Source organism: Rhodnius prolixus, unplaced genomic scaffold (genome assembly GCF_049639745.1).
Source record: "Rhodnius prolixus isolate KJV_2025 unplaced genomic scaffold, Rpr scaffold_19, whole genome shotgun sequence".
In the NCBI taxonomy this organism is placed as follows: Eukaryota; Metazoa; Arthropoda; class Insecta; order Hemiptera; family Reduviidae; genus Rhodnius; species Rhodnius prolixus.
In genome coordinates, this window is record NW_027411584.1 from 1,339,885 (window position 1) to 1,365,351 (window position 25,467).

Here is a 25,467-nt window from a genome sequence, read left to right on the forward strand (position 1 = left end):
TATAGTTTATTTTGTGGGTTTTTCCGGAATTCCGCTTTCCTAAAAAGTTATTAGCGATTGGTGCGTTTTAAATGGATCTCGCTGTATATAAAATTCCAAGAGAAAACTGCTGTCCGGAAACAAATGCGTAAAAACAATTTTATCAATTATGTTTAGATCGATTTAAAAAGAATCTAATTTTGTGCGTTGATTTGTTTTTTTGTGGCTGAGACTTGGTTTACCATGAGATAAAACAGCAATCAATGAAATGGGTGGAAATCACCGGATCAGGTGTAAATCTAATTCTAAATCTAATTGTACTAATTCTCAAGGTACGAATTATCAATTTTTTACTTGATTAGTTATATTTTTAAAACATTAAAGTACTGAATTAAACCTTGAAGGGCCTACCCGACAACTGCCCTACAACGAAATTTTGTCTAGAAATTTAAAAATGATTAAGGTAAATTGCTATAAATCTTGGCCTATCTCATGAACTGGCATAGGAGGAGGCCTAGAATGAGCTAGTAAGATCTGGCATACCTAGAATATACTGCAAGCTTCTAGCAGAACATTCTACGGGGATATAAAAAGTTTATAAAAAATCCAAAGAGCCATGACGGTAAAATTATCAATCTATTGAGAAAAGAGGTAGTTCCGGTCATGATATTCCGCACAGAGGTTTGTTACGTAAACGGAAGTAAAAGGAAGTCGTGAACTGAGTGCGCCACTTATTTTGTAATTTTAATTTTTTAAAAACACATCCAAGTTTCCACTTGTGTGCTGTTGTAAGGAAATTTTGGATAAACCAAAACTAGTTCCGCTCTTAGGAAGTAAGAGGTAACAAAACATTACGAAGTATAATAATAACCACGGAGTTTATAGTTTTGGAGAGATTAAGTTAGCTAAATACACTCTCCACATGTAAATGGAATCAGGTTATATTAAGAACTAAGAACTGTGCAATGAAGTTGGTTACCACTTGGTAGGTAACTTTAGGTTATAGCAAGCCCTTTTCTCTTGTATATATTCCCTTACCCAGGTGTACAAACACGGACACCAACTTTTGCTAACAACCACGCCAAGCCACACAATCCAGGGTGAAGGGATGAGTGTATCTATGGCAACCGTGAGATGGTAGAGAGACATCAACGACACTTGTGGTCTGCCATCAGGTGTCCCAGAACTACTTTACTATTTACTAGTTCTACTGTCTAGCCGAGTCTAACCCTATAGTCTAGTATCTTTTCGGCTTAGAACTCGAGCATTAAGCTTCTCTAAGAACCTTTACTTTATCTACAGTCTATGTAGTAAGCATGTTCATTCTGTTGATTTTTATCCGTCTTAGCACCCGTATTTGTTTTGCCTCTGACCGATTTCGAGCTTTCATCCATCTTTAGAGCTACATTAATTAGTTGGTGTTATTTTGACTTCATTTAAGTTTCCGTTTCGAACACTTGCGAACAGAAGAAAGAATAATTTCACTGCAAATTAACATTAAATTTGACAGGATTGCTGTAGTAATTAATGAATAATGAGGAAGTGCAAAAAAAAATGAGAAAACTCCGTATTTCAATTTTTCCAGTTCCGCCAAACATATTGGACGATCAGTCAACGCCTTCTTCAGTGGTCGTCAGAGAGAATCAGAATGTGTCGCTGACGTGTAAAGCTGAAGGACTCCCACAACCTAAACTCTCCTGGAGGAGAGAGGATGGCCAGCCGATCGGTCTTGGCCCGAAAAATAAAGGTAAAAAATTTGAATATTTTATCAAGTATTAACTCGTAAAATGTACTCGCATCTAAAGTCGAACTTCTAGGCAACAAATCTCCTTCAAATATGGAATTTAGTGCCACAAAAATTGGATACAGTTAACATTGTATCGAAGTAATTTTGTAGCCATCTCTTGAAAGAAGCTAGAACCTCTAGTTCACTAGAGAAGTCAATAGGAAGAGCTAGCATAGGAGGAGACCTAGAATGAACTAGTAAGATCTGGCATGCCTACAATATGCTGTAAGCTTCTAGCAGATTATAGAACATTCTACGGAGTTATCCAGACAGACAATCCAGTGCAGTACAGCCCATTAGTTGAGTCAGGTCTTACGAGGGTCGTTTGAAAAGTCCGTGCAAAAATAAAAACTACTTAATTTTTTGGTGTAAACCTTTTTTATTTTTCAACATAGTCTCCTTTTAGGCTTATACACTTCGTCAGTAGAGAGGATTTGGCGGTTCTGGCGCACCTAAAATACAAAATGGCGGCCATCCCCTCCCCTCCCACCCCCTCCCCTAACCCTACCCCCACCCCTCCCATTTTTGACCAATCATCGATTTCGACGAGGGTTTAAGCCACGCCCCCTACCCCCACCCCACCTTATTGACCAATCATCGAACTCGACGAGGGCTTTAGGCCACGCCCCTTCCCCCACTCCACCCTTTAAATCGACCAATCAGCGAATTCGATGACACCCCTTTTACCCCCACTCCTACCCCCACCCTTCTTAATAGACCAATCAGCGTATTCGACGACATCCCTTTACCCCCACCCAAGCCCTACTCCTATCACATGACACCTACCTTTACCCCCACCACCTCTAGGTCGTCGTATTCGTTGGCCTCTTAAGCTCCTCCTACAAGATGGCGTCTCTTCTAACAGCTGTAGTACACAAGATGGCCGACCTCGTACCAGCTGATGACCACAAGATGGCGGACCTCATACCTCCACCCCCCTCGCCCATTGATAGACAGGAGGGGATTTTTTTTTTAATTATTTTTACTTACCTGGGATTCGATCCTACAACCTTCGTACTGGTAGACACGTCATCTGCACCAGTCGGCCACAGTGGTAGTCTCGCTTACTCTAGTTTTGAATGTTCTCTTATGTTTTAACTTGGAATTATTTTTTAAAAAATCTAACCCCCCTTACCAAGAATTTTTTTTTTATTTAAATTACCCCCACTATCACAAAAATATTCAACTTAAATAAAAATGGATAACCTCACTTTAGGTAATAGAAAAAACTATTTACTTACCCCCTCCACCTGGACTGCTTCCGCTGCTGATGACGCGACCTACACTCACTGAAAACTAAACCCGAACTGACACTTGGACTGCGATACTAGCATTAACCCCCCACCACAATTACGTCACACTCTAACTAGCCAATAGAATTGCATCTTTTTTCCAAATGATTACCTCTCTGGACAGGTCTCTGTAGCAAGACACCCCCTTTCCCTTCCACATCTTTTATCATACCTGTTAATTTATATATATGCCAACATAGCTGAACATGCTCCAACAAGTCTGGACATGTAGCCAGCTGCCTCTTTCGCTTTAACCGTTTTTTTTTTTGTTCTTATTATTTCCGTTTACCAACTATACAAACCTGTATGAACATATCGTTATAGTCTCAATAGGGTGACACGTATGATTACCTGAACATGCTCCAACAAGTCTGGACATGTAGCCAGCTGCCTCTTTCGCTTTAACCGTTTTATTATTTCCGTTTACCAACTATACAAACCTGTATGAACATATCGTTATAGTCTCAATAGGATGACACGTATGATTACCTGAACATGCTCCAACAAGTCTGGACATGTAGCCAGCTGCCTCTTTCGCTTTAACCGTTTTTTAGTTAGCCAATAGAATTGCGTGCTTGTCTTCCCTCTCTCTCTCTTGCAAGTGTCTCTCTCTCTATAAGGTGAATCATACCTCCCACCTTTGATGCAGGACTCAACCTGTCCGTTAACTTCATATATGTTTCTTAGAAAAAACAATATTTTTAAAACTGAACTTTGCCCTTATTAGCTTTTATTGCTTTATAAATAATAAAACTTTGAATGTTTTGGAGACTTAAAAACTTACTTTTTAAAAAATGTTAACACGCTTGCACAACATGTTTGAACAGGCACTTAATAACTTACTTTTTAAAAAAATGTTAACACGCTTGCACAACATGTTTGAACAGGCAAGTAAAAATAATGATGACTCATACCATTGTCATATCCTCAACGAGCACAACCATGCTCCAACAAGTCTGGACATGTAGCCAGCTGCCTCTTTCGCTTTAACCGTTTTTTTTTGTTATTATGAAGTTAAAAGTAAATTGGACTTTGAACTTATTAATAAAATATAAATAAGTTTTAATTTACTTTTCTTTATTTATAAGTGTATAAAGTAAAAATAAGAATGAACAAACATTAATTAAAACATTATAACCGAACTGAAACCGACGTGTTCTGGCAGGCACGTAATAAAACATTTGATGACGTCACTCCACTGCTAAACTTAATTCTATTATACTGAGCATGTTAAAGCCTGTCTATTTCATATTCTCGCCAAAACTTGGAAATATACTAGATTTGTACGTATTGCGTCATACCGTGCAACATGACATGTCTCAACATGTTCATTTTAATTTTTTTCTTACTCTTGCTAAAATATCGAGCAGGACTCAACCTGTCCGTTAACTTCATATATGTTTCTTAGAAAAAAACAATATTTTTAAAACTGAACTTTGCCCTTATTAGCTTTTATTGCTTTATAAATAATAAAACTTTGAATGTTTTGGAGACTTAAAAACTTACTTTTTAAAAAATGTTAACACGCTTGCACAACATGTTTGAACAGGCAAGTAAAAATAATGATGACTCATACCATTGTCATATCCTCAACGTGCACAAGCTGCAGCTTAGTTTTTTCTTTTTTTTTTTTAACTAAATAAATTTTGTATATGCGCCCCTCTTAGTTCGGCTTCCGCCTTAAGCTTCCTCACCACGTCAAGGTGGAGGTCATCGAGGAAGTTTTTATTTTTTTGTTTTATTTTTTGTTTTACTTTTTTATTTTTTTTTATTTTTTTTTTTTTATAATAATAAAAGGAATACTTGAAAAAATAAAGCAATAATTTAATTTAATACATATATTGAAATAAAACTTTAAAAGATACATATACCTCAGAAAAATATATAAAAACTTAAAAATCAACTTCTAATACACATAAAATATTTAACTTCTAATTAGTACATTAAAGTGAAATAAATAAGAAATGTTTTGCTATCGAATCAGTTTATTTTAATGGTTGTTGGAATTTTAGCTGCCTTGCATCAATCGCATTCATACATTGTACACAATCTGCACAAATCCATTCATGGTTTACGGGGATTTTACACCCCGCCAGTGACCAACATTCAGGTTTGTGTGCAACTCAATGCATTCGCCAGTGACCACATTCGTTCTTTAAGGCAAAAATATTTCCGTCTCATTCCAACCAAACTTACTATTGAGCCAGCAATTGATGGCTTTAATTCGATATTGCGTACATTTCTCTTTACAAGTATTGTGTATAATACACTGATTTCCTGCTGTTTCTAATGAATCAAGTTTTGGACAGTCATAATCTTCTAAATTAATTACACAACAACTGTACAGATTTTGCAAAAGAAATCTTTTCTTTTCATAACCCTTAACAAACACAAATTTATAATTACAATCAATAAACTTGAAAATATCTCTAATCATTTCATATTCAATATCCCCGTCATTCCATTTAATTTTATGATAATAATTTTCTAACCAATAATTGGTTCTTCTACTTTTTTCACATTGTTTATGTTGGACAGGTGGCTTGAATATCCAGTGTCTGACTGATTGAAAATTATAGTCTAATAGAGAAAGCTCTTTAACAATATAACCTCCTACACTGTCTACAAAGCACTGGAAGTCAGCTATCAGCACGCCTGTTTGAGCCATACTGAACACTGAACTAGCTCTTCAAGCCTTCTTATACCATACGACGTACAATACCTGTCAAAGGATTATATTCTACCACCCTGTCGTGAATAATAAGACAATAGGCAGTGGTGTTGGGCGGGAACATTTCTTTTGATTCAAATTCCAATCTAACATCTACCGGGCCACATTTGATAGATTCACACTGTTTAGAACAATCTATTACAATTAAGGGTGTTTTCTCTTTAAAATTTTGTAAAGAACTTAGAGGATACATTTGTTCTCCATAATATGACATTTGAAAGGAAGCATACATATGATATAGAATGGCAAAACGGTTAGAGGAAAAATCTACATTCAAATCGCCGTAGGGGAAAGCTTTACAATTAAGATAAAGTTTTACATTTGAAATTGAACAGTGGTCAAAGTGACTAGCGTTGCTTTCCACATTATTAGCACGTCCGGTCTGAAAAGCTAGAATGATATATCGGGGCTTTTCCATTTGACTAGATGTCTTTACTGACCAGATTTGCCTCTGAGTGGCCGGCAACAAAGGGTAATCATAGAGTTCCCAACTTCTAAAACTTAGAGCAAATACCTTAGCAGATTTAAGATGACGCATAAGAGCCAATCTCTGATGTTCGTTGACTGTTACATAGGGCAGCATCCAGCAAAGTTTCACCATTTCAATTTTACACCTCTCCACCGCTTGTTCTTCATTCAATCTGTTGAATTTATAGGCATTTCCATCTTGTCTGCTTCTAACAAGTATCAATTCTTGTTTAACATTAATCACAATTTTCTGGTAATCTTCACAAAATCCCAGCAGCGATGATAGCGGAATGCATAAATTAAAACATCCTTCTGCTGAAGTGATGTTGAGAGCATCGCTTTGGGGATAGCACCAGCCCCAGTTTGTAATATACTGGCAGCCTGCCTTAAGCGAAACCAACCCTTTAAGTGTACAAGCTATTCCTGGGTTTTTTACTCGATCTATTTCAACTCCACTTAGTTCGTATCTTATTTCATCAAATAGAAATGCAAAAGCATTATTGGTCAATTTGGATGAAACAGGAACTGCAGAGCCGTCTTCCTTTAAAAACTTGCCTTCCAAGTAGAGCAAACTTTAACTGGGTAGCGTATATAGATCTTGATGTTGTACACTAATGCGTATTTCATCGCCTGGCAGTAGTTTTGAAGAAGCATATGGGTGATGGGAATGCAATTCTATGCACTCGATTGAATTGTCAAACTGACATTTCTCTTCCAAATCTAAGACTTCCATGATGACGATAGAACGTAGTAACCTGGAGACTGAAGAAATCGAATACTACTGTTGGTCAGCGATGTTCGCTCGGCAACTGTTCTCACTGGAATGATGCTCTTTTTCTCCGCAACTGTCCTTTTATCGCCTCTTCTAAAGTCTAACCCCATCTCCGTCTAGTGATCAAATGGCCAACTTCAGTTGTGAGCCTCTCTTTTATAAGACATCCAGCAGGAAGAGTAGACAAAGCTGGCCGCAGTTGTTAGTGCTAACTTTCTGATACTGCTTCCTGTTCCATGAAATTCGACTTCCCTTTACATATCGGACAAATTCAGCAGGGGGATTGGCACCACTGCTATCGAAGAATTGAACATATTCTCCTCTCTTCTTGTAACAAACCCAGTGAGTACCACTGCCAACACTGCTATCCAAATTAAAAATGGCTCGTTCATTTTTCCAAGGTTTCTTTGGAAATTCATCAATCATGAATACTCCTCTGAAATGAGGAATTTTATTTGATTTCGCCAACTTAATTAGATCAAAATTACTTAACCGCAGGCGAGGTAGCGTATCCAGCATTCGTTTAGCTTTTCCACTCAATTTTGAAGATTTGCCACCCATTCGTCTAGGAGTGGGGATGATTCTCTTCTTTTTCTTCTTATTTTTAGCACGTCTCATGATAAACTAAAACGTTGTTAGTTGTTTCTGGCTTTATATATGAACATTTTTAACATTCTCCCAACTGTTGTGTGAATTATCTAAGCCCAACCATTTCACCAAAATTCTATCACCTTTCCGTTTAATAACCTTCTCCACTAGGTAACTGTCGGGATGTTTGGCCAGCTGCAGTTCCTCTTGATAGAAACCTCCAGCAATCATTTGCCCCTTATAATCTTTCAGATGATAGGTGATCGGTATGGTATTTTTCACTTCAGCAACTTTAAATATTTCTGTAGACCATGAAGGGCAGTAGCCTTTAGCAAATTGAGCTTTATATTTGGATATGCGTACATGATCACCAGCTTTGAACTTGGGAATGTTGGCGTTTTTCAAAGTTTTCTTCGCATATACTTCACGTAACAGCTGTTCTTCTTTTCCCCGTACTGAAGCCGGTGCCATTTTAATCGTTCTGTGTTTAGTGTTATTATATTTGTTCACTAGCGATTTAATACTGGTTAACCAGTCGTACGATCCTTGGAGACTAAATTTTTTCCACATTGCCGCTTTCAGAGTACGATTGAATCTCTCCACTATTGAAGCTTTTAAGTTACTATAGGTAGAATAGTGATTTATACCGTTCACGTTCATCAGCTTGCCAAATATCTTGTTGTAAAACTCTTTTCCATTATCCGTTTGCAAATTGTTTGGATTCCGTTCGGTTAATACTTTCTCGAATGCTTGACTCACTTCCAGGGCTGTCTTATTCTTCAGAGGGATCGCCCATGCATATTTGGAGAAACAATCAATCACGGTCAACAGATATTTGTGGCCTTTATTGAATCTAGCGTAGGGTATTAGTTCCACTAGGTCGGCTTGCCATACATAGGTCATCTAAGCCCTTTAGAAGGACTGCTCTTCTCTTGAAAACTCTTCTTGCTGGTCTGTGCAACTCGTTAACGATCTGTTCCTTAACAGAGGCCATGATGAAATGAAGCTTGCTCATGTCCACACTACGCTATTATACCTCCATCTCTCAGCTGGGCTTCAATACTTTTTATTTCCGCGCTGGCATTGTTGGTGCCAAGTAACCTTCTTAATCGATCTACGAGCATGTTAGGATCTACATATCCGGCACCTCTTTTTGTTGAAAACAATTTTGAAATCACATTCTTGTATTTCATGTTTGTGTTCAGAACTTTAATTGGTCCGGAAGGGCTGTGCCCTTCTCTATGAGCGTTCGTCTGTTGCAGTATGCTCTTATAATTGATATAATCCGTCTTTTTCACCATAGACAAGTTTGGATTTGTCAAGAATAATAACTCGAAAAGACCTGGTGTGCCGAAATAGGTATTATCACCAACAGATAGAATATCTTTGCTGATGGAGACCACTGAGTCACCAATACTAAATCTCCGGCCGTCATAAACTACACCATATATCATATCCAAGTCCTTGGTCTCATTTTTAATAAATTTTTTGATATATTTTGAGGACATTTCTCCAACTTCCTTCAAATATTTTGCTGAAATTTCCTTCCCTTCAGGCGTTTGTGCTTGTTCTCGTACCTCTTGAAGCGGGCTGGTTGCTTCAGCAGAAGCAGAAGAAGATAACTTTAGAACTTCCGGTCGCTTTGGGGTTGTAAGTTCTTCATGCCATGTTTTTGTAAATCTTGACGGCGGTGTTGTAGCCGATTCCAGCCTCAGAAATTTTAGTCTCTTTGGAGGTGGAAGGGGTGTTTCACAAGTAGCTACTTCCGGTTTAGGAGATTGTTTTAATTCAAGTGGTGGCTTTTCCTGCTTTTCCACCAATGCTTTCAATGGACTCAATAAAGGTTGATATTTCATTTTCAAATATTCATCGGTCTCTTCTCTGTTTCTCTTCAATAAATTACACTTTTCTTGAATCGCCTTTCTGGTTTCGATTATTTCACGCATAACAACGTCACTAGTTGACCCCTCCATGGCTCAATGAACAATGATCTTCAAGTACATAGTTAAGGTATTATATAGGCTTCGAAACCTTTTCGATACCTTCCCTCAGTAATCTGTCTATCTTTGTCCAACACTAGAAAACCATATCTATTTTCTTTCCAACACCAGTGGCAAATTTTTCTAAAAGTTTTGAATTCCATGTCGGAATTGATATGGTCATCGTAAATTCTTCTCAAATTTAATTCATCTTGCCGAAAGAGTATTAGGAAATTTGCATTTTCTCTTACTAAGTGCTTAGGAACTCTAGTATAACTTTGACTTAGATAAAATATATCAACTCCATTGTGGCGCCCCATACAAAAATAGGCTCTTACATTATCTTGCTTGTCACATGCTATATCATCGAAAATAATTATTGAATTTGGCAGGGCCTCTTTAGGTGGGGGAACTTGAGAATTGTCTTCAAATTCAAAGTACCCAATATCTTTTAAAGGTTCTAAAATTTGAGCTAACTTCCGGTACTTGGGCTGATTTAAGGATTTTGCAAACAAATATATATTTTCAAATCTTAGCCCGTTTGAATCATAAATTAGACTTAACATAAGATTAGTTTTTCCGCAGTTGGAAGGCCCACATATTAGACATCTAATTGAGTCAGGTAAAAGTGGGCCGTGTCTTGATTCTTTCTTAATCGGGGCGCCACCGTCTAGGTTTTGATTACGGAGCGTGGTATGTTGCTTCACCAAGCGCATGATGGAATCTAACAAGAATCGCTCTCTCACCTCTCCTTATATAGTTTTTTTTGCAGACTATGTGCAATAACTAACCTACAGAAAACCTTAACTTAGCACCTAAAGAAATCCTATTATAATAAAGCTATGTACATATTTATATACAAACCCAGAACGCCATTACGTGGGTACGTCCGCTATAGCAAAGTGGCCATGGGCGAGAGTATGTACACGATCGACTAGATGGCGTTTGTCGTCGTGGGGCGAAAGGGATACTTTTCTCTGTTCGACGGAAAAGAGTTTATGTTCTTTAGAAATTATTGTTCTAAACGTTGTTGTAAACTCTTTTCCCTCGAACAGGGCAGCCATATAATCATCAAAGGTGATTTTTTTATCTACGGCTGCCTTCTTTATCCCTTTCGCCCGCTTCTTCTCTAGGCCGCGGATGCGTACTGCGTACATCTTTGCGCGGAGGCCCACGAATTCAGAGACAGGCTCTCCACTGGCTTCATCCTTGAACTTCCCCAACACCTTCTTATTTCTGTTGCTCTTACATGGATGTCCGTCTGGGTAGTCGCTGGTGTCAAATTCGTCCATCATTGTAGTTATGTCCTCGTAAAAGTCTTTCGTCTTTACTAAGTACATGAGGCTGTCAGTGTCTGTGTATAAAAGTTTTAGTTTGTCAGGTCCGTATCTGTCTAGCATTGTGTTGTAATGGAAGTCGTACATCCGGACTTTTGACAGATCTAAAATGGCCATTCCTACATAAATAGGTTTATTCATTGTGATCTGTTCATAGTCCAGATGTACGGCAACCAGTGTCTCAGTATAAATCGTCCTGTCCTTGAAAGTCGGTTTGGCAATTAGTTTCCGTAATCTCCGTTCGTCGGTAACCAGTTCTATCTTCATTCTTTTCCGGACATCTTCCATGAACTTTCCAAAGACGGCATTGTTCATAAGTTTGTAGAAGTCTTTGTCGAAATCGTTCGTCGCTTGTTGTCTCATTTGAGTGTTGAGGTCGATGTAAGAACTTAGCCAACGGGACTACCTGAATCGCAGCGCTCTATGTACGCGTACCAACCGCAGACCTAAACCCATAGCCTGCCTCAAGTTGACGAAGTGAACAACGTATTTCTCCCTGTTGGTCAATGGAGCCAACAATTTCTTATTAGCCTGTCCCGGAGGCACCCTATTCTCCGGGAGAAGGGGGAAATCGTTGTGCAGTTCGTGCAACTCGGCCGGATACTCAATATCGGCTTCGACAATATACCCGAAGGGACCATCTTCCTGCATATTGCCCCAGTCTAGAGTATCCGGATCTGATACCCATTCGAAAGCCCCGTAAGGAAGCGGATTTGACATTGCCCACCCGTACAAATTATTTGCATCTAAGTTTTAGAAGTTGGGAACTCTATGATTACCCTTTGTTGCCGGCCACTCAGAGGCAAATCTGGTCAGTAAAGACATCTAGTCAAATGGAAAAGCCCCGATATATCATTCTAGCTTTTCAGACCGGACGTGCTAATAATGTGGAAAGCAACGCTAGTCACTTTGACCACTGTTCAATTTCAAATGTAAAACTTTATCTTAATTGTAAAGCTTTCCCCTACGGCGATTTGAATGTAGATTTTTCCTCTAACCGTTTTGCCATTCTATATCATATGTATGCTTCCTTTCAAATGTCATATTATGGAGAACAAATGTATCCTCTAAGTTCTTTACAAAATTTTAAAGAGAAAACACCCTTAATTGTAATAGATTGTTCTAAACAGTGTGAATCTATCAAATGTGGCCCGGTAGATGTTAGATTGGAATTTGAATCAAAAGAAATGTTCCCGCCCAACACCACTGCCTATTGTCTTATTATTCACGACAGGGTGGTAGAATATAATCCTTTGACAGGTATTGTACGTCGTATGGTATAAGAAGGCTTGAAGAGCTAGTTCAGTGTTCAGTATGGCTCAAACAGGCGTGCTGATAGCTGACTTCCAGTGCTTTGTAGACAGTGTAGGAGGTTATATTGTTAAAGAGCTTTCTCTATTAGACTATAATTTTCAATCAGTCAGACACTGGATATTCAAGCCACCTGTCCAACATAAACAATGTGAAAAAAGTAGAAGAACCAATTATTGGTTAGAAAATTATTATCATAAAATTAAATGGAATGACGGGGATATTGAATATGAAATGATTAGAGATATTTTCAAGTTTATTGATTGTAATTATAAATTTGTGTTTGTTAAGGGTTATGAAAAGAAAAGATTTCTTTTGCAAAATCTGTACAGTTGTTGTGTAATTAATTTAGAAGATTATGACTGTCCAAAACTTGATTCATTAGAAACAGCAGGAAATCAGTGTATTATACACAATACTTGTAAAGAGAAATGTACGCAATATCGAATTAAAGCCATCAATTGCTGGCTCAATAGTAAGTTTGGTTGGAATGAGACGGAAATATTTTTGCCTTAAAGAACGAATGTGGTCACTGGCGAATGCATTGAGTTGCACACAAACCTGAATGTTGGTCACTGGCGGGGTGTAAAATCCCCGTAAACCATGAATGGATTTGTGCAGATTGTGTACAATGTATGAATGCGATTGATGCAAGGCAGCTAAAATTCCAACAACCATTAAAATAAACTGATTCGATAGCAAAACATTTCTTATTTATTTCACTTTAATGTACTAATTAGAAGTTAAATATTTTATGTGTATTAGAAGTTGATTTTTAAGTTTTTATATATTTTTCTGAGGTATATGTATCTTTTAAAGTTTTATTTCAATATATGTATTAAATTAAATTATTGCTTTATTTTTTCAAGTATTCCTTTTATTATTATAAAAAAAAAAAAAATAAAAAAAAATAAAAAAGTAAAACAAAAAATAAAACAAAAAAATAAAAACTTCCTCGATGACCTCCACCTTGACGTGGTGAGGAAGCTTAAGGCGGAAGCCGAACTAAGAGGGGCGCATATACAAAATTTATTTAGTTAAAAAAAAAAAAGAAAAAACTAAGCTGCAGCTTGTGCACGTTGAGGATATGACAATGGTATGAGTCATCATTATTTTTACTTGCCTGTTCAAACATGTTGTGCAAGCGTGTTAACATTTTTTAAAAAGTAAGTTTTTAAGTCTCCAAAACATTCAAAGTTTTATTATTTATAAAGCAATAAAAGCTAATAAGGGCAAAGTTCAGTTTTAAAAATATTGTTTTTTTCTAAGAAACATATATGAAGTTAACGGACAGGTTGAGTCCTGCTCGATATTTTAGCAAGAGTAAGAAAAAAATTAAAATGAACATGTTGAGACATGTCATGTTGCACGGTATGACGCAATACGTACAAATCTAGTATATTTCCAAGTTTTGGCGAGAATATGAAATAGACAGGCTTTAACATGCTCAGTATAATAGAATTAAGTTTAGCAGTGGAGTGACGTCATCAAATGTTTTATTACGTGCCTGCCAGAACACGTCGGTTTCAGTTCGGTTATAATGTTTTAATTAATGTTTGTTCATTCTTATTTTTACTTTATACACTTATAAATAAAGAAAAGTAAATTAAAACTTATTTATATTTTATTAATAAGTTCAAAGTCCAATTTACTTTTAACTTCATAATAACAAAAAAAAACGGTTAAAGCGAAAGAGGCAGCTGGCTACATGTCCAGACTTGTTGGAGCATGGTTGTGCTCGTTGAGGATATGACAATGGTATGAGTCATCATTATTTTTACTTGCCTGTTCAAACATGTTGTGCAAGCGTGTTAACATTTTTTTAAAAAGTAAGTTATTAAGTGCCTGTTCAAACATGTTGTGCAAGCGTGTTAACATTTTTTAAAAAGAAAGTTTTTAAGTCTCCAAAACATTCAAAGTTTTATTATTTATAAAGCAATAAAAGCTAATAAGGGCAAAGTTCAGTTTTAAAAATATTGTTTTTTCTAAGAAACATATATGAAGTTAACGGACAGGTTGAGTCCTGCATCAAAGGTGGGAGGTATGATTCACCTTATAGAGAGAGAGACACTTGCAAGAGAGAGAGAGGGAAGACAAGCACGCAATTCTATTGGCTAACTAAAAAACGGTTAAAGCGAAAGAGGCAGCTGGCTACATGTCCAGACTTGTTGGAGCATGTTCAGGTAATCATACGTGTCATCCTATTGAGACTATAACGATATGTTCATACAGGTTTGTATAGTTGGTAAACGGAAATAATAAAACGGTTAAAGCGAAAGAGGCAGCTGGCTACATGTCCAGACTTGTTGGAGCATGTAGAGACCTGTCCAGAGAGGCAATCAGTTGGAAAAAAAGATGCAATTCTATTGGCTAGTTAGAGTGTGACGTAATTGTGGTGGGGGGTTAATGCTAGTATCGCAGTCCAAGTGTCAGTTCGGGTTTAGTTTTCAGTGAGTGTAGGTCGCGTCATCAGCAGCGGAAGCAGTCCAGGTGGAGGGGGTAAGTAAATAGTTTTTTCTATTACCTAAAGTGAGGTTATCCATTTTTATTTAAGTGGAATATTTTTGTGATAGTGGGGGTAATTTAAATTAAAAAAAAATTATTGGTGAGGGGGGTTAGATTTTTTTAAAAAAATAATTCCATGTTAAAACATAAGAGAACATTCAACACTAGAGTAAGCGAGACTACCACTGTGGCCGACTGGTGCAGATGACGTGTCTACCAGTACGAAGGTTGTAGGATCGAATCCCAGGTAAGTAAAAATAATTAAAATAAAAAAAATTCACCCTCCTGTCTATCAATGGGCGAGGGGGGTGGAGGTATGTTTCATCGGCTGGTATGAGGTCCGCCATCTTGTGGTCTACAGCTGGTACGAGGTCCGCCATCTTGTGTACTACAGCTGTTAGAAGAGACGCCATCTTGTAGGAGGAGCTTAGGAGGCCAACGAATACGACGACCTAGGGGTGGTGGGAGTGGAGGGGGTAAAGGTAGGTGTCATGTGATAGGAGTAGGGCTAGGGTGGGGGTAATGAGGTGTCGTCGAATTCGCTGATTGGTCAATTAATAAGGGTGGGGGAAAGAGTGGGGGTAAAAGGGGTGTCATCGAATTCGCTGATTGGTCGATTAAAAGGGTGGAGTGGGGGAAGGGGCGTGGCCTAAAGCCCTCGTCGAGTTCGATGATTGGTCAATAAGGTGGGGTGGGGGTAGGGGGCGTGGCTTAAACCCTCGTCGAAATCGATGATTGGTCAAAAATGGGAGGGGTGGGGGTAGGGTTAGGGGAGGGGGTGGGAGGGGAGGGGATGGCCGCCATTTTGTATTTTAGGTGCGCCAGAACCCCCAAATCCTCTCTACTTTCGTCCAACGCTGCTCTAGTTTGTTGATCCCTTCCGAATAATAGGATTTGTCCAAGTCTGAAAAATAGCCATTCGTTTCTGCAATCACCTCCTCGTTTGAATAAAATCTTTTTCCCGCCAGCCATTTCTTCATATTGGGGAACAAATAGTAGTTCGAGGGAGCCAAGACTGGAGAATAGGGGGGATGTGAAACGAGTTGGAACCCTATTTCCATTAATTTTGCGACCACAACTGCTGAGGTGTGAGCTGGTGCGTTGTCGTGATGGAAAAGGACTTTTTTGTGGGCCAATCGTGGGCGTTTTTCTTGCAGCTCAGTTTTCAAACGGTCCAATAACGATGAATAATATGCACCTGTAATAGTTTTACCCTTTTCCAGATAGTCGATGAGGATTATTCCTTGCGAATTCCAAAAGACAGTCGCCATAATCTTTCCGGTAGTGATGTATCCATGTTTCATCCACTGTGACTTAACGACGCTTAAAGTCCTGCGGATTCTTCTGGAACAGCTGCAAACCGTCCTTGCAACACTTCACACGATTTCGTTTTTGGTCAAGCGTGAGCAATCGCGGCACCCATCTTGCGGATAGCTTTGTCATGTCCAAATGTTGATGCAAAATATTATGTACCCGTTCATTCGAGATGCCCACAGCACTAGCAATCTCACGCACCTTCACTCTTCTGTCATCCATCACCATATCATGGATTTTATCAATGATTTCTGGAGTAGTAACCTCAACAGGGCGTCCAGAACGTTCAGCGTCACTTGTGCCCATATGGCCACTCCGAAAATTTTGAAACCACTTATAAACTGTTCTAATCAAAGGTGCAGAGTCACCATAATGTTTATCAAGCTTCTCTTTAGTCTCCTGAGGCGTTTTGCCTTTTATAAAGTAGTGTTTAATCAACACACGAAATTCTTTTTTGTCCATTTTTTTGAAAATCACTCGACTTCCTCGATTCAAACGAATGCCAAACACAAAGAAATAGACCGATCTGGCTGAAACTTGGTGTGTGTTTTTCCAAGAGATGCTACTAACTAAACATAACCTCGATACGCGCCAGTGGTGCTATCTCTCTGACTTTGCACGGACTTTTCAAACGACCCTCGTATAGTAGTCTTTATTGTGAATTAATGGAATAAGTGTTTTACAGTGTTGAAACTTTAGTGAATTAGATCAGTAAATAGTCGTGTTGTTAGTAAATGTTATTTACAGTTACGTGTAGTAAATTAGTTTTGTGAAAAGTTTAGCGTGTTTTATCATTTTCGTACCTACTTATTAACTACTGGCAGTCACTAGTTGCAGTTTTTTTAAAATAAAATAGTGGAAGAATTTTACAATATAAAATAGTGATGTAGAAGAGCACAGTTTTGTTGAAACTTATCTTTTAGAAAAATGTTCCCCCCCCCCTTACTGGAAAAACATCTCTTATTTGTGCAATGTTTGTACAAAGTCGGGGAAAAAATATAATAAAATTGCGGATATTTTTGTCGAAACAAAAATCGATAAAAACAGAAAAATCGATTCAGTAATGGAGCTCGATAAAGAATACTTTTTTTATGTGTTTCTCTGTGTAGCAATTTTGTTTAAATTTTCCTCTTCACGTATGTGTGTGTATGTGTTTTTTTTAACGTTATGTTCGTAGATCTCAAAAGATTCATTTCCGGTAAAAAATTGTGCACGATCGCAGTACTTCAGTCGAGAAGATACAGTGGAAGATACAAAGTTAATTAAACGGCATTACTTTACGCTGATTAAACCGGAAATTTAGCCATAAATATGAATAAAACTAAAGCGGACATCTTGAAGTTCTAGAGAACATTTGCACTCACATACGTATGGACGCTTAGTGTTTTGGTCAGCAAATTTTACAAATGAGTTAATTTAAATTATTTGTTAATTATATATATATATCTCTTGTATCTGTTCGTAAATCTGTACTCAGCTGAATTAAATTAATTAAGGTGCATAAAATTTCACCTAGAAAAACCAGACTTATGTTCTTTTACTATAAATGTTTAATAGTTACTGCTAGAAAATTACTATCTTCCGTTTAATTAAATTAATTATTACCAGCACTATAATTTCGCCTATAATTGGAATTTAATTGTTAATTTTTATGGATGTTAAACAACAGAAGATGTGAAAATTTGGCGGACGAATTTTCATCGAAAAAATTGTGGTAATCATTTAAAAGAGAAACAGTGACGGCGGAAGTTGATAAGCTGTTGGAATTCGTTAAAACCAGGTTTTTGCTTGTTTAATGCGAATTTGTAGGAAGTTTACTATAACCACAGCCAATCACATTGTGTAAACATTTCCGGTGACAGTGACATATTACCAAATATGATAGTGGGGGAGGGGTTCATTTTTTTTTTTCTCTCTTCTGTAGAGAAGAGAAAGTTCGGTATTTCTGTAGAATCTTAAATACAGCCTAATTTTTCTCCTAGTTACTACCAGATCTTCAAATCCTACGTCAATTTAATATTTTTTTGAAGGAATCACTTTTTCTATCACATTTCCTGACTTTCGCCAGCATCAAACTGGGACACATACAAAATATATTACAGGAAATCCGTTAAAAAAAAGGACTTTTTAATTATGGACTTTAAAAACTCAATTGAAGTCAAAATACTATTTAGTAAAAAAATATCGAAATTTAAAGATCATTTTGAAAAAATGTATTTAGTAAGCGAAAGTCGAATGTTTTTCCGGAACAATTTCCCGGAAAAAACGACTATTTTGAGACTAAATCCAATATCTTCCAAGCTTGCGGTTTGCCCTGTTAGTAGCACGCTATCAATCCAGCAAAATTTGATTACCTAGAATCTTGTGCAAAACAGATGTTCAGTTTTAACGATAACACGTTTTTCTCAAATACTTTTGAGAATTTCATCATGAGTTTTTTTAATTCTTTTTGGTTTCTCCTTTCTCTGTTTTAGTTACCACACAAGAAGGAGAACAATTAAATCTGACGAGGATAACCAGGAACGAGATGGGCGCGTATCTGTGTATCGCTTCCAACAGTGTCCCGCCATCCGTCAGCAAAAGGATCATACTGGACGTAGAATGTAAGTCAAGTTTTACATCATAAACCAATGTTCACTGTTTTTAGACCAATCTGTGCTCCAAGTACAGTTACCATTAACCACTTAGGAATTGAACATTAAATCTGTATAAGTTTAAAATTTATACAATTTACAAAACCACCAAAATTTAACATTCTATAATTCTTTAGTAATAATCACTAAAACATTGCTATTTACATCAGTTGTAGAGCTAACATATCTCTACAATTGGGTTAAGAAATCATTGAATTCTGATCAAAAGAAAGAAAGATATAAAGGTTTGAAATTTGAAGCAAATTGAAAACCACTAAAATTTAACCTTCTATATCACATTAACTATTATCACTAAAACATTACCATTTATATCAGTTATAGAGATATCTATTCTCTACAATTGGGTAAAGAAATCATTGAATTCTGATTAATAGGAACAGCGATATAAAGGTTTGAAATTTGAAGCAAATTGAAAACCACCAAAATTTAACCTTCTATATCTTCATAACTATTATGACTTAAACATTACCGTTTATATCAGTTATAGAGCTAACTTTTCTCTACAATTAGATAAAGAAATCATTGAATTCTGATCAGTAGAAAGGGAGATATAAAGGTTTGAAATTTGAAGCAAATTGAAAACCACTAAAATTTAACCTTCTATATCACATTAACTATTATCACCAAAACATTACCATTTATATCAGTTATAGAGATATCTATTCTCTACAATTGGGTAAAGAAATCATTGAATTCTGATTAATAGGAAGAGAGATATAAAGGTTTGAAATTTGAAGCAAATTGAAAACCCCCAAAATTTAACCTTCTATATCTTCATAACTATTATGACTTAAACATTACCGTTTATATCAGTTATAGAGCTAACTTTTCTCTACAATTAGATAAAGAAATCATTGAATTCTGATCAGTAGAAAGGGAGATATAAAGGTTTGAAATTTGAAGCAAATTGAAAACCACTAAAATATAACCTTCTATATCACATTAACTATTATCACCAAAACATTACCATTTATATCAGTTATAGAGATATCTATTCTCTACAATTGGGTAAAGAAATCATTGAATTCTGATTAATAGGAAGAGAGATATAAAGGTTTGAAATTTGAAGCAAATTGAAAACCCCCAAAATTTAACCTTCTATATCTTCATAACTATTATGACTTAAACATTACCGTTTATATCAGTTATAGAGCTAACTTTTCTCTACAATTAGATAAAGAAATCATTGAATTCTGATCAGTAGAAAGGGAGATATAAAGGTTTGAAATTTGAAGCAAATTGAAAACCACTAAAATTTAACCTTCTTTATCTCTTTACCTTTTAACAGGAAAACATTGCGATTTATACCAGTTATGGTGCTAACTATTCTCTACAATTGGGTAAAGAAATCATTGAATTCTGATCAAAAGAAAGAAAGATATAAAGGTTTGAAATTTGAAGCAAATTGAAAACCCCCAAAATTTAACCTTCTATATCTCATTACCTGTTATCACTAAAACATTGCGATTTATACCAGTTATAGAGATATCTATTCCCAACAATTGGGTAAAGAAATCATTGAATTCTGATTAATAGGAACAGCGATATAAAGGTTTGAAATTTGAAGCAAATTGAAAACCACCAAAATTTAACCTTCTATATCTCATTACCTGTTATCACTAAAACATTGCGATTTATACCAGTTATAGAGATATCTATTCCCAACAATTGGGTAAAGAAATCATTGAATTCTGATTAATAGGAACAGCGATATAAAGGTTTGAAATTTGAAGCAAATTAAAAACCACCAAAATTTAACCTTCTATATCTCATTACCTGTTATCACTAAAACATTGCGATTTATACCAGTTATAGAGATATCTATTCCCAACAATTGGGTAAAGAAATCATTGAATTCTGATTAATAGGAACAGCGATATAAAGGTTTGAAATTTGAAGCAAATTGAAAACCCCCAAAATTTAACCTTCTATATCTCATTACCTGTTATCACTAAAACATTGCGATTTATACCAGTTATAGAGATATCTATTCCCAACAATTGGGTAAAGAAATCATTGAATTCTGATTAATAGGAACAGCGATATAAAGGTTTGAAATTTGAAGCAAATTGAAAACCACCAAAATTTAACCTTCTATATCTCATTACCTGTTATCACTAAAACATTGCGATTTATACCAGTTATAGAGATATCTATTCCCAACAATTGGGTAAAGAAATCATTGAATTCTGATTAATAGGAACAGCGATATAAAGGTTTGAAATTTGAAGCAAATTGAAAACCCCCAAAATTTAACCTTCTATATCTTCATAACTATTATGACTTAAACATTACCGTTTATATCAGTTATAGAGCTAACTTTTCTCTACAATTAGATAAAGAAATCATTGAATTCTGATCAGTAGAAAGGGAGATATAAAGGTTTGAAATTTGAAGCAAATTGAAAACCACTAAAATTTAACCTTCTTTATCTCTTTACCTTTTAACAGGAAAACATTGCGATTTATACCAGTTATGGTGCTAACTATTCTCTACAATTGGGTAAAGAAATCATTGAATTCTGATCAAAAGAAAGAAAGATATAAAGGTTTGAAATTTGAAGTAAATTGAAAACCACTAAATTTGAACCTTCTGTATCTCTTTACCTTTTAACAGGAAAACATTGCCTTTTATACCAGTTATAGAGATATCTATTCCCAACAATTGGGTAAAGAAATCATTGAATTCTGATCAAAAGAAAGAAAGATATAAAGGTTTGAAATTTGAAGCAAATTGAAAACCACTAAAATTTAACCTTCTATATCACATTAACTATTATCACTAAAGCATTACCATTTATATCAGTTATAGAGATATCTATTCTCTACAATTGGGTAAAGAAATCATTGAATTCTGATTAATAGGAACAGCGATATAAAGGTTTGAAATTTGAAGCAAATTGAAAACCCCCAAAATTTAACCTTCTATATCTTCATAACTATTATGACTTAAACATTACCGTTTATATCAGTTATAGAGCTAACTTTTCTCTACAATTAGATAAAGAAATCATTGAATTCTGATCAGTAGAAAGGGAGATATAAAGGTTTGAATTTTGAAGCAAATTGAAAAACTACTAAAATTTAACCTTCTATAACTCCATAACTATTATCACTTATACATTGCGATTTATATCAGTTATGGAGCTAAATTTTTTCTACATATTAGTAAAGAATTTATTAAAATTACTTACAATTTTTTTTCACGTTTTTCCCTAGCTTTCGTTTCCTTCACCTTATGATCGATAAGCACTTCACTGTTCGCAATTTCTCAGAAAATGGCTTTCATTCGCGATCTACCTTACGTTGGAAATACACGCTTATACGTCTACATACCGTTTTAATTTTCTAACATTCCTTTAAGGGAAATACGTGTACTTGTTTACAGTAATTTTACTTAGTTTATCCGTAACCTTATACTTAGGGAACCAAATATTTAAGCTCTGCGGCATGTAGTATACGATGCATCAATATTTTACAGAATAATATCTCTAACCCAAACATCATTTAAATATTTTAACTTCATTAATTCCTTCATCCTATCTTAATTTATCCCTTCTACATCATCATTAAGTTGTTTCGCTCTGTGGCTGTGGTGGAAGGATTGTTACAGTAATTTGTTGTTAAGATGGAATAAACAATAACTTGATGAGAATAGTGAATCTACGGGCGAGAGTTCAGAACTCTGCTCCGTGCCTTAGTGAAGGAGGCGGCATGATCTAATACCGCCTCACCAGGCAGCGCCCCCTCACATAGACTTTAAACTGAATTGTTTTAGTAACTTTATTAATCTTTTTTAGTGACGTTATTTAATTTTTATTTATTTATTTATATTTAATTTAAGGCTCGTCATCTTTTAAAGGCATTGGCTTCAGGAGTTTTTTTTCAGTGCACGGCCAGTCTTCAATCAGTGTTCTCTCGTTGCTGGCAACACTATCTATAAGAAGCTTTTTGAAATGTAAGGGGACCAGTTGTTAGCTATATACAAACCCGCGTGGAAATCCAGTACGCTAACCACTGAGATAATCTTGTCTCTTTTCAATTTAAATTATTTATTTGCTTCAAAAATTATTATTTAGTGCTGCACGAGACCGAGAAGAGGCGAGACTTTATGCAGTCTCGGTCTCGGTCGCTCAAGTCTCGGTCTCGGTCTCGTCGAGATATCTCGGTCTCGGTCTCGTCGAGATATCTCGGTCTCGGTCTCGTCGAGATATCTCGGTCTCGGTCTCGGTTTTTTGAATTTTTGTTTAAGTATTAAAAGCGGTTTGCTATTAATAATCTTTTCAAAAAATGTTATTATTTTCTAATAATTATTTTAATTTATATATTGGTAATGAAAATGTGTGTAAAAGAAGACAACTACTTACACTTCAATGCATCATATATTGCTATTACTGTTATATATCTTTATATAATTTCAAAAAGATGTTTAAAACGCGCCAAATGAAAGACCCAAATAACATATCTGCCTGTTATAACAAGTCGATTCGTGAAATAAAAAATACACCTCCCAACAAACTTCCCGCTCCATTAGTTATGGCTGTTGGTGAAGATAAAGAATCTGATGATTCACCTTTTGACGACGACGACGACGACTGCATCAATATTTTTGCACCATTTGCTCAAAAATCAGCAAATATCACCGAAGCATGGAAGACAGAAATAATTAATTACACCAAATTAGACCAAGCACCAGTAGACGTTGACATTTTAGAATGGTGGAAAACACTTGAGAATTCCTTCAAAAATTTGTCTAGAATGGCAAAAGATATTTTTAGTATCTGTGTAACTTCAGTGCCATCGGAAAGATGATAATGACCAATAGAAGATCTTCTCTAACTTCTGACTCAGTAAAAGCTCTTTTATGTATCAATGCTTGGGCAAAGTGTATCTTAAAAACGAAAATTTGTGGCAATATTTTTTAGGTGCATCGATAGTCTTTTTTTCAAATTTACTAATTCCAAAATTCTAAAATATAATTCAAATAATATCTAAGTTCAAAGTATTAGATTATTAATAGTGAAATTTATGAAATTGATTGAATGAATGATATGAATAGTGAATTTAGTGAATTTGTGTAAAAATTATGTAATTCGAAGGGGGCCGCCACGGTAGCCGAGCGGTGCGAGACCTGCGAAGCTAATGTGTATTGTGGTACTGGGTTCGATTCCCGGTCTTAGGCCTTGGATTTTATTTAATGGTTAATATGAGCAATTTACAGTAAAGTATGTTTGCTAGTCGCCTCCGTCCGCGACACCTAATTGGTAGTTGGACGTAAAGCCCCGCCTGAAAAAATAGGCGATTACTTTACTTTGCTTACTTTACTTATGTAATTCGAAGTCAAATAGATGTAGTAATATTGAACATATATAATAAAATCGTAACTTTTAATAATTAATTCAATACCTGTAATGATTATTTATTAATAAAGAACACAATTTTATAATTTTGTAGCTAAAAATTAATATTTGAAAAACCGAGACCGAGACCGAGATTTGTCTCGTTTCTCGTGCAGCACTATTATTATTATTATTATTATTATTTTTTATAGCAAGAGTTCAACTATTTCACATATTCCACAGTTTAAATTCGCTTGAGATAAAACATAATTCAAATAAACAATGTTAGCAGAATTTAGAGAAAGTTACAAACTGTTAATTTAAATGTAAATTTGAGATCAAAGTTCTTTTATAACAACAAACAGACTAACAACTGCATTTCTACAAATAATTTACTTATTTATTTATTATAATTATTAATACGTATGAGATAAACTTAATGACCATTGAGCCAATCATGGCTCAATTCTCTTTAGGTAAATGTTAAACATATTTTCAAATAAATACTACCTTTTCAGGCGGGCTTTACGTCTAACTACCAATTAGGTGTCGAGTACAGAAGCGACTGACAAACTTACTTTACTATAAATTTCTCATATTAAACATTCAATAAAATCTAAGACCTAGACCCCGGGAATCGAACCCACTAAACCAACAATACATCTTAGCATTGCTGGTCTAGTCTCTTAACAGTTCGGCTACCGTGGCGCCCTATTTTTAAATATATAAAAATAGGCTTAATTTTATCTAAACTAGTACAATTAAGTACAATGTCTAATTTGTCTAATTCTGTATGTTTCCTCGTAAAATTAAACTGCTGTAAATATTTTAATCTGTAATAAGTAAAAAAGGTACAATCCAACAAAAGCTGTTCAATGTTATCCATAGTGTTATCCAAACCACACAGGGCACAATTATTGTCCGGTTTAAATTCATATTTTACATTATTTACTATTATTCTTGGGAATATCTTGTTCATTAACCGTACCTGACATATGGTCATTAAAAATTCAAAATGGATATTTAAATTAAGGTAAGATTGGGTCGCAGTTAAATCTACTGTTGAACCGGATATAACTATTATATTTAATGTTGTAAATTTTATTAATATCCATACTGACCAGATGGGATTTTTGTGCATTTATTAAATCATTTTTAATGATTTATCATCACCACGGTAGCCGAGCGGTTAAGATACTAGACCCGCAATGCTTAGATGTATTGTTGGTTTAGCGGGTTCGATTCCCAGGTCTCTAGGCCTTGGATTTTATTTAATGGTTAATAAAAGAAATTTACAGTAAAGTATGTTTGCTAGTCGCCTCCGTCCACGACACCTAATTTGGTAGTTGGACGTAAAGTCCGCCCGAAAAAATAGGCAATTATTTTACTTACTACTGCTACTACTAATTACTT

The 25,467-nt window shown here is 35.6% G+C and overlaps 1 protein-coding gene across 3 annotated transcripts in view; it reads left to right on the forward strand.

The window, feature by feature from the left end:
• The window catches only part of LOC141448328 (lachesin-like), a 201,359-nt gene that overhangs the window by 131,597 nt on the left and 44,295 nt on the right, over positions 1–25,467 (forward strand). For all 3 annotated transcript variants that reach the window (XM_074116657.1, XM_074116658.1, XM_074116659.1), the window contains 2 exons: positions 1,565–1,726; positions 18,537–18,665. In XM_074116657.1, coding sequence (XP_073972758.1) covers positions 1,565–1,726; positions 18,537–18,665 — 291 coding nt within the window. The remainder of the gene's footprint in view (positions 1–1,564; positions 1,727–18,536; positions 18,666–25,467) is intronic.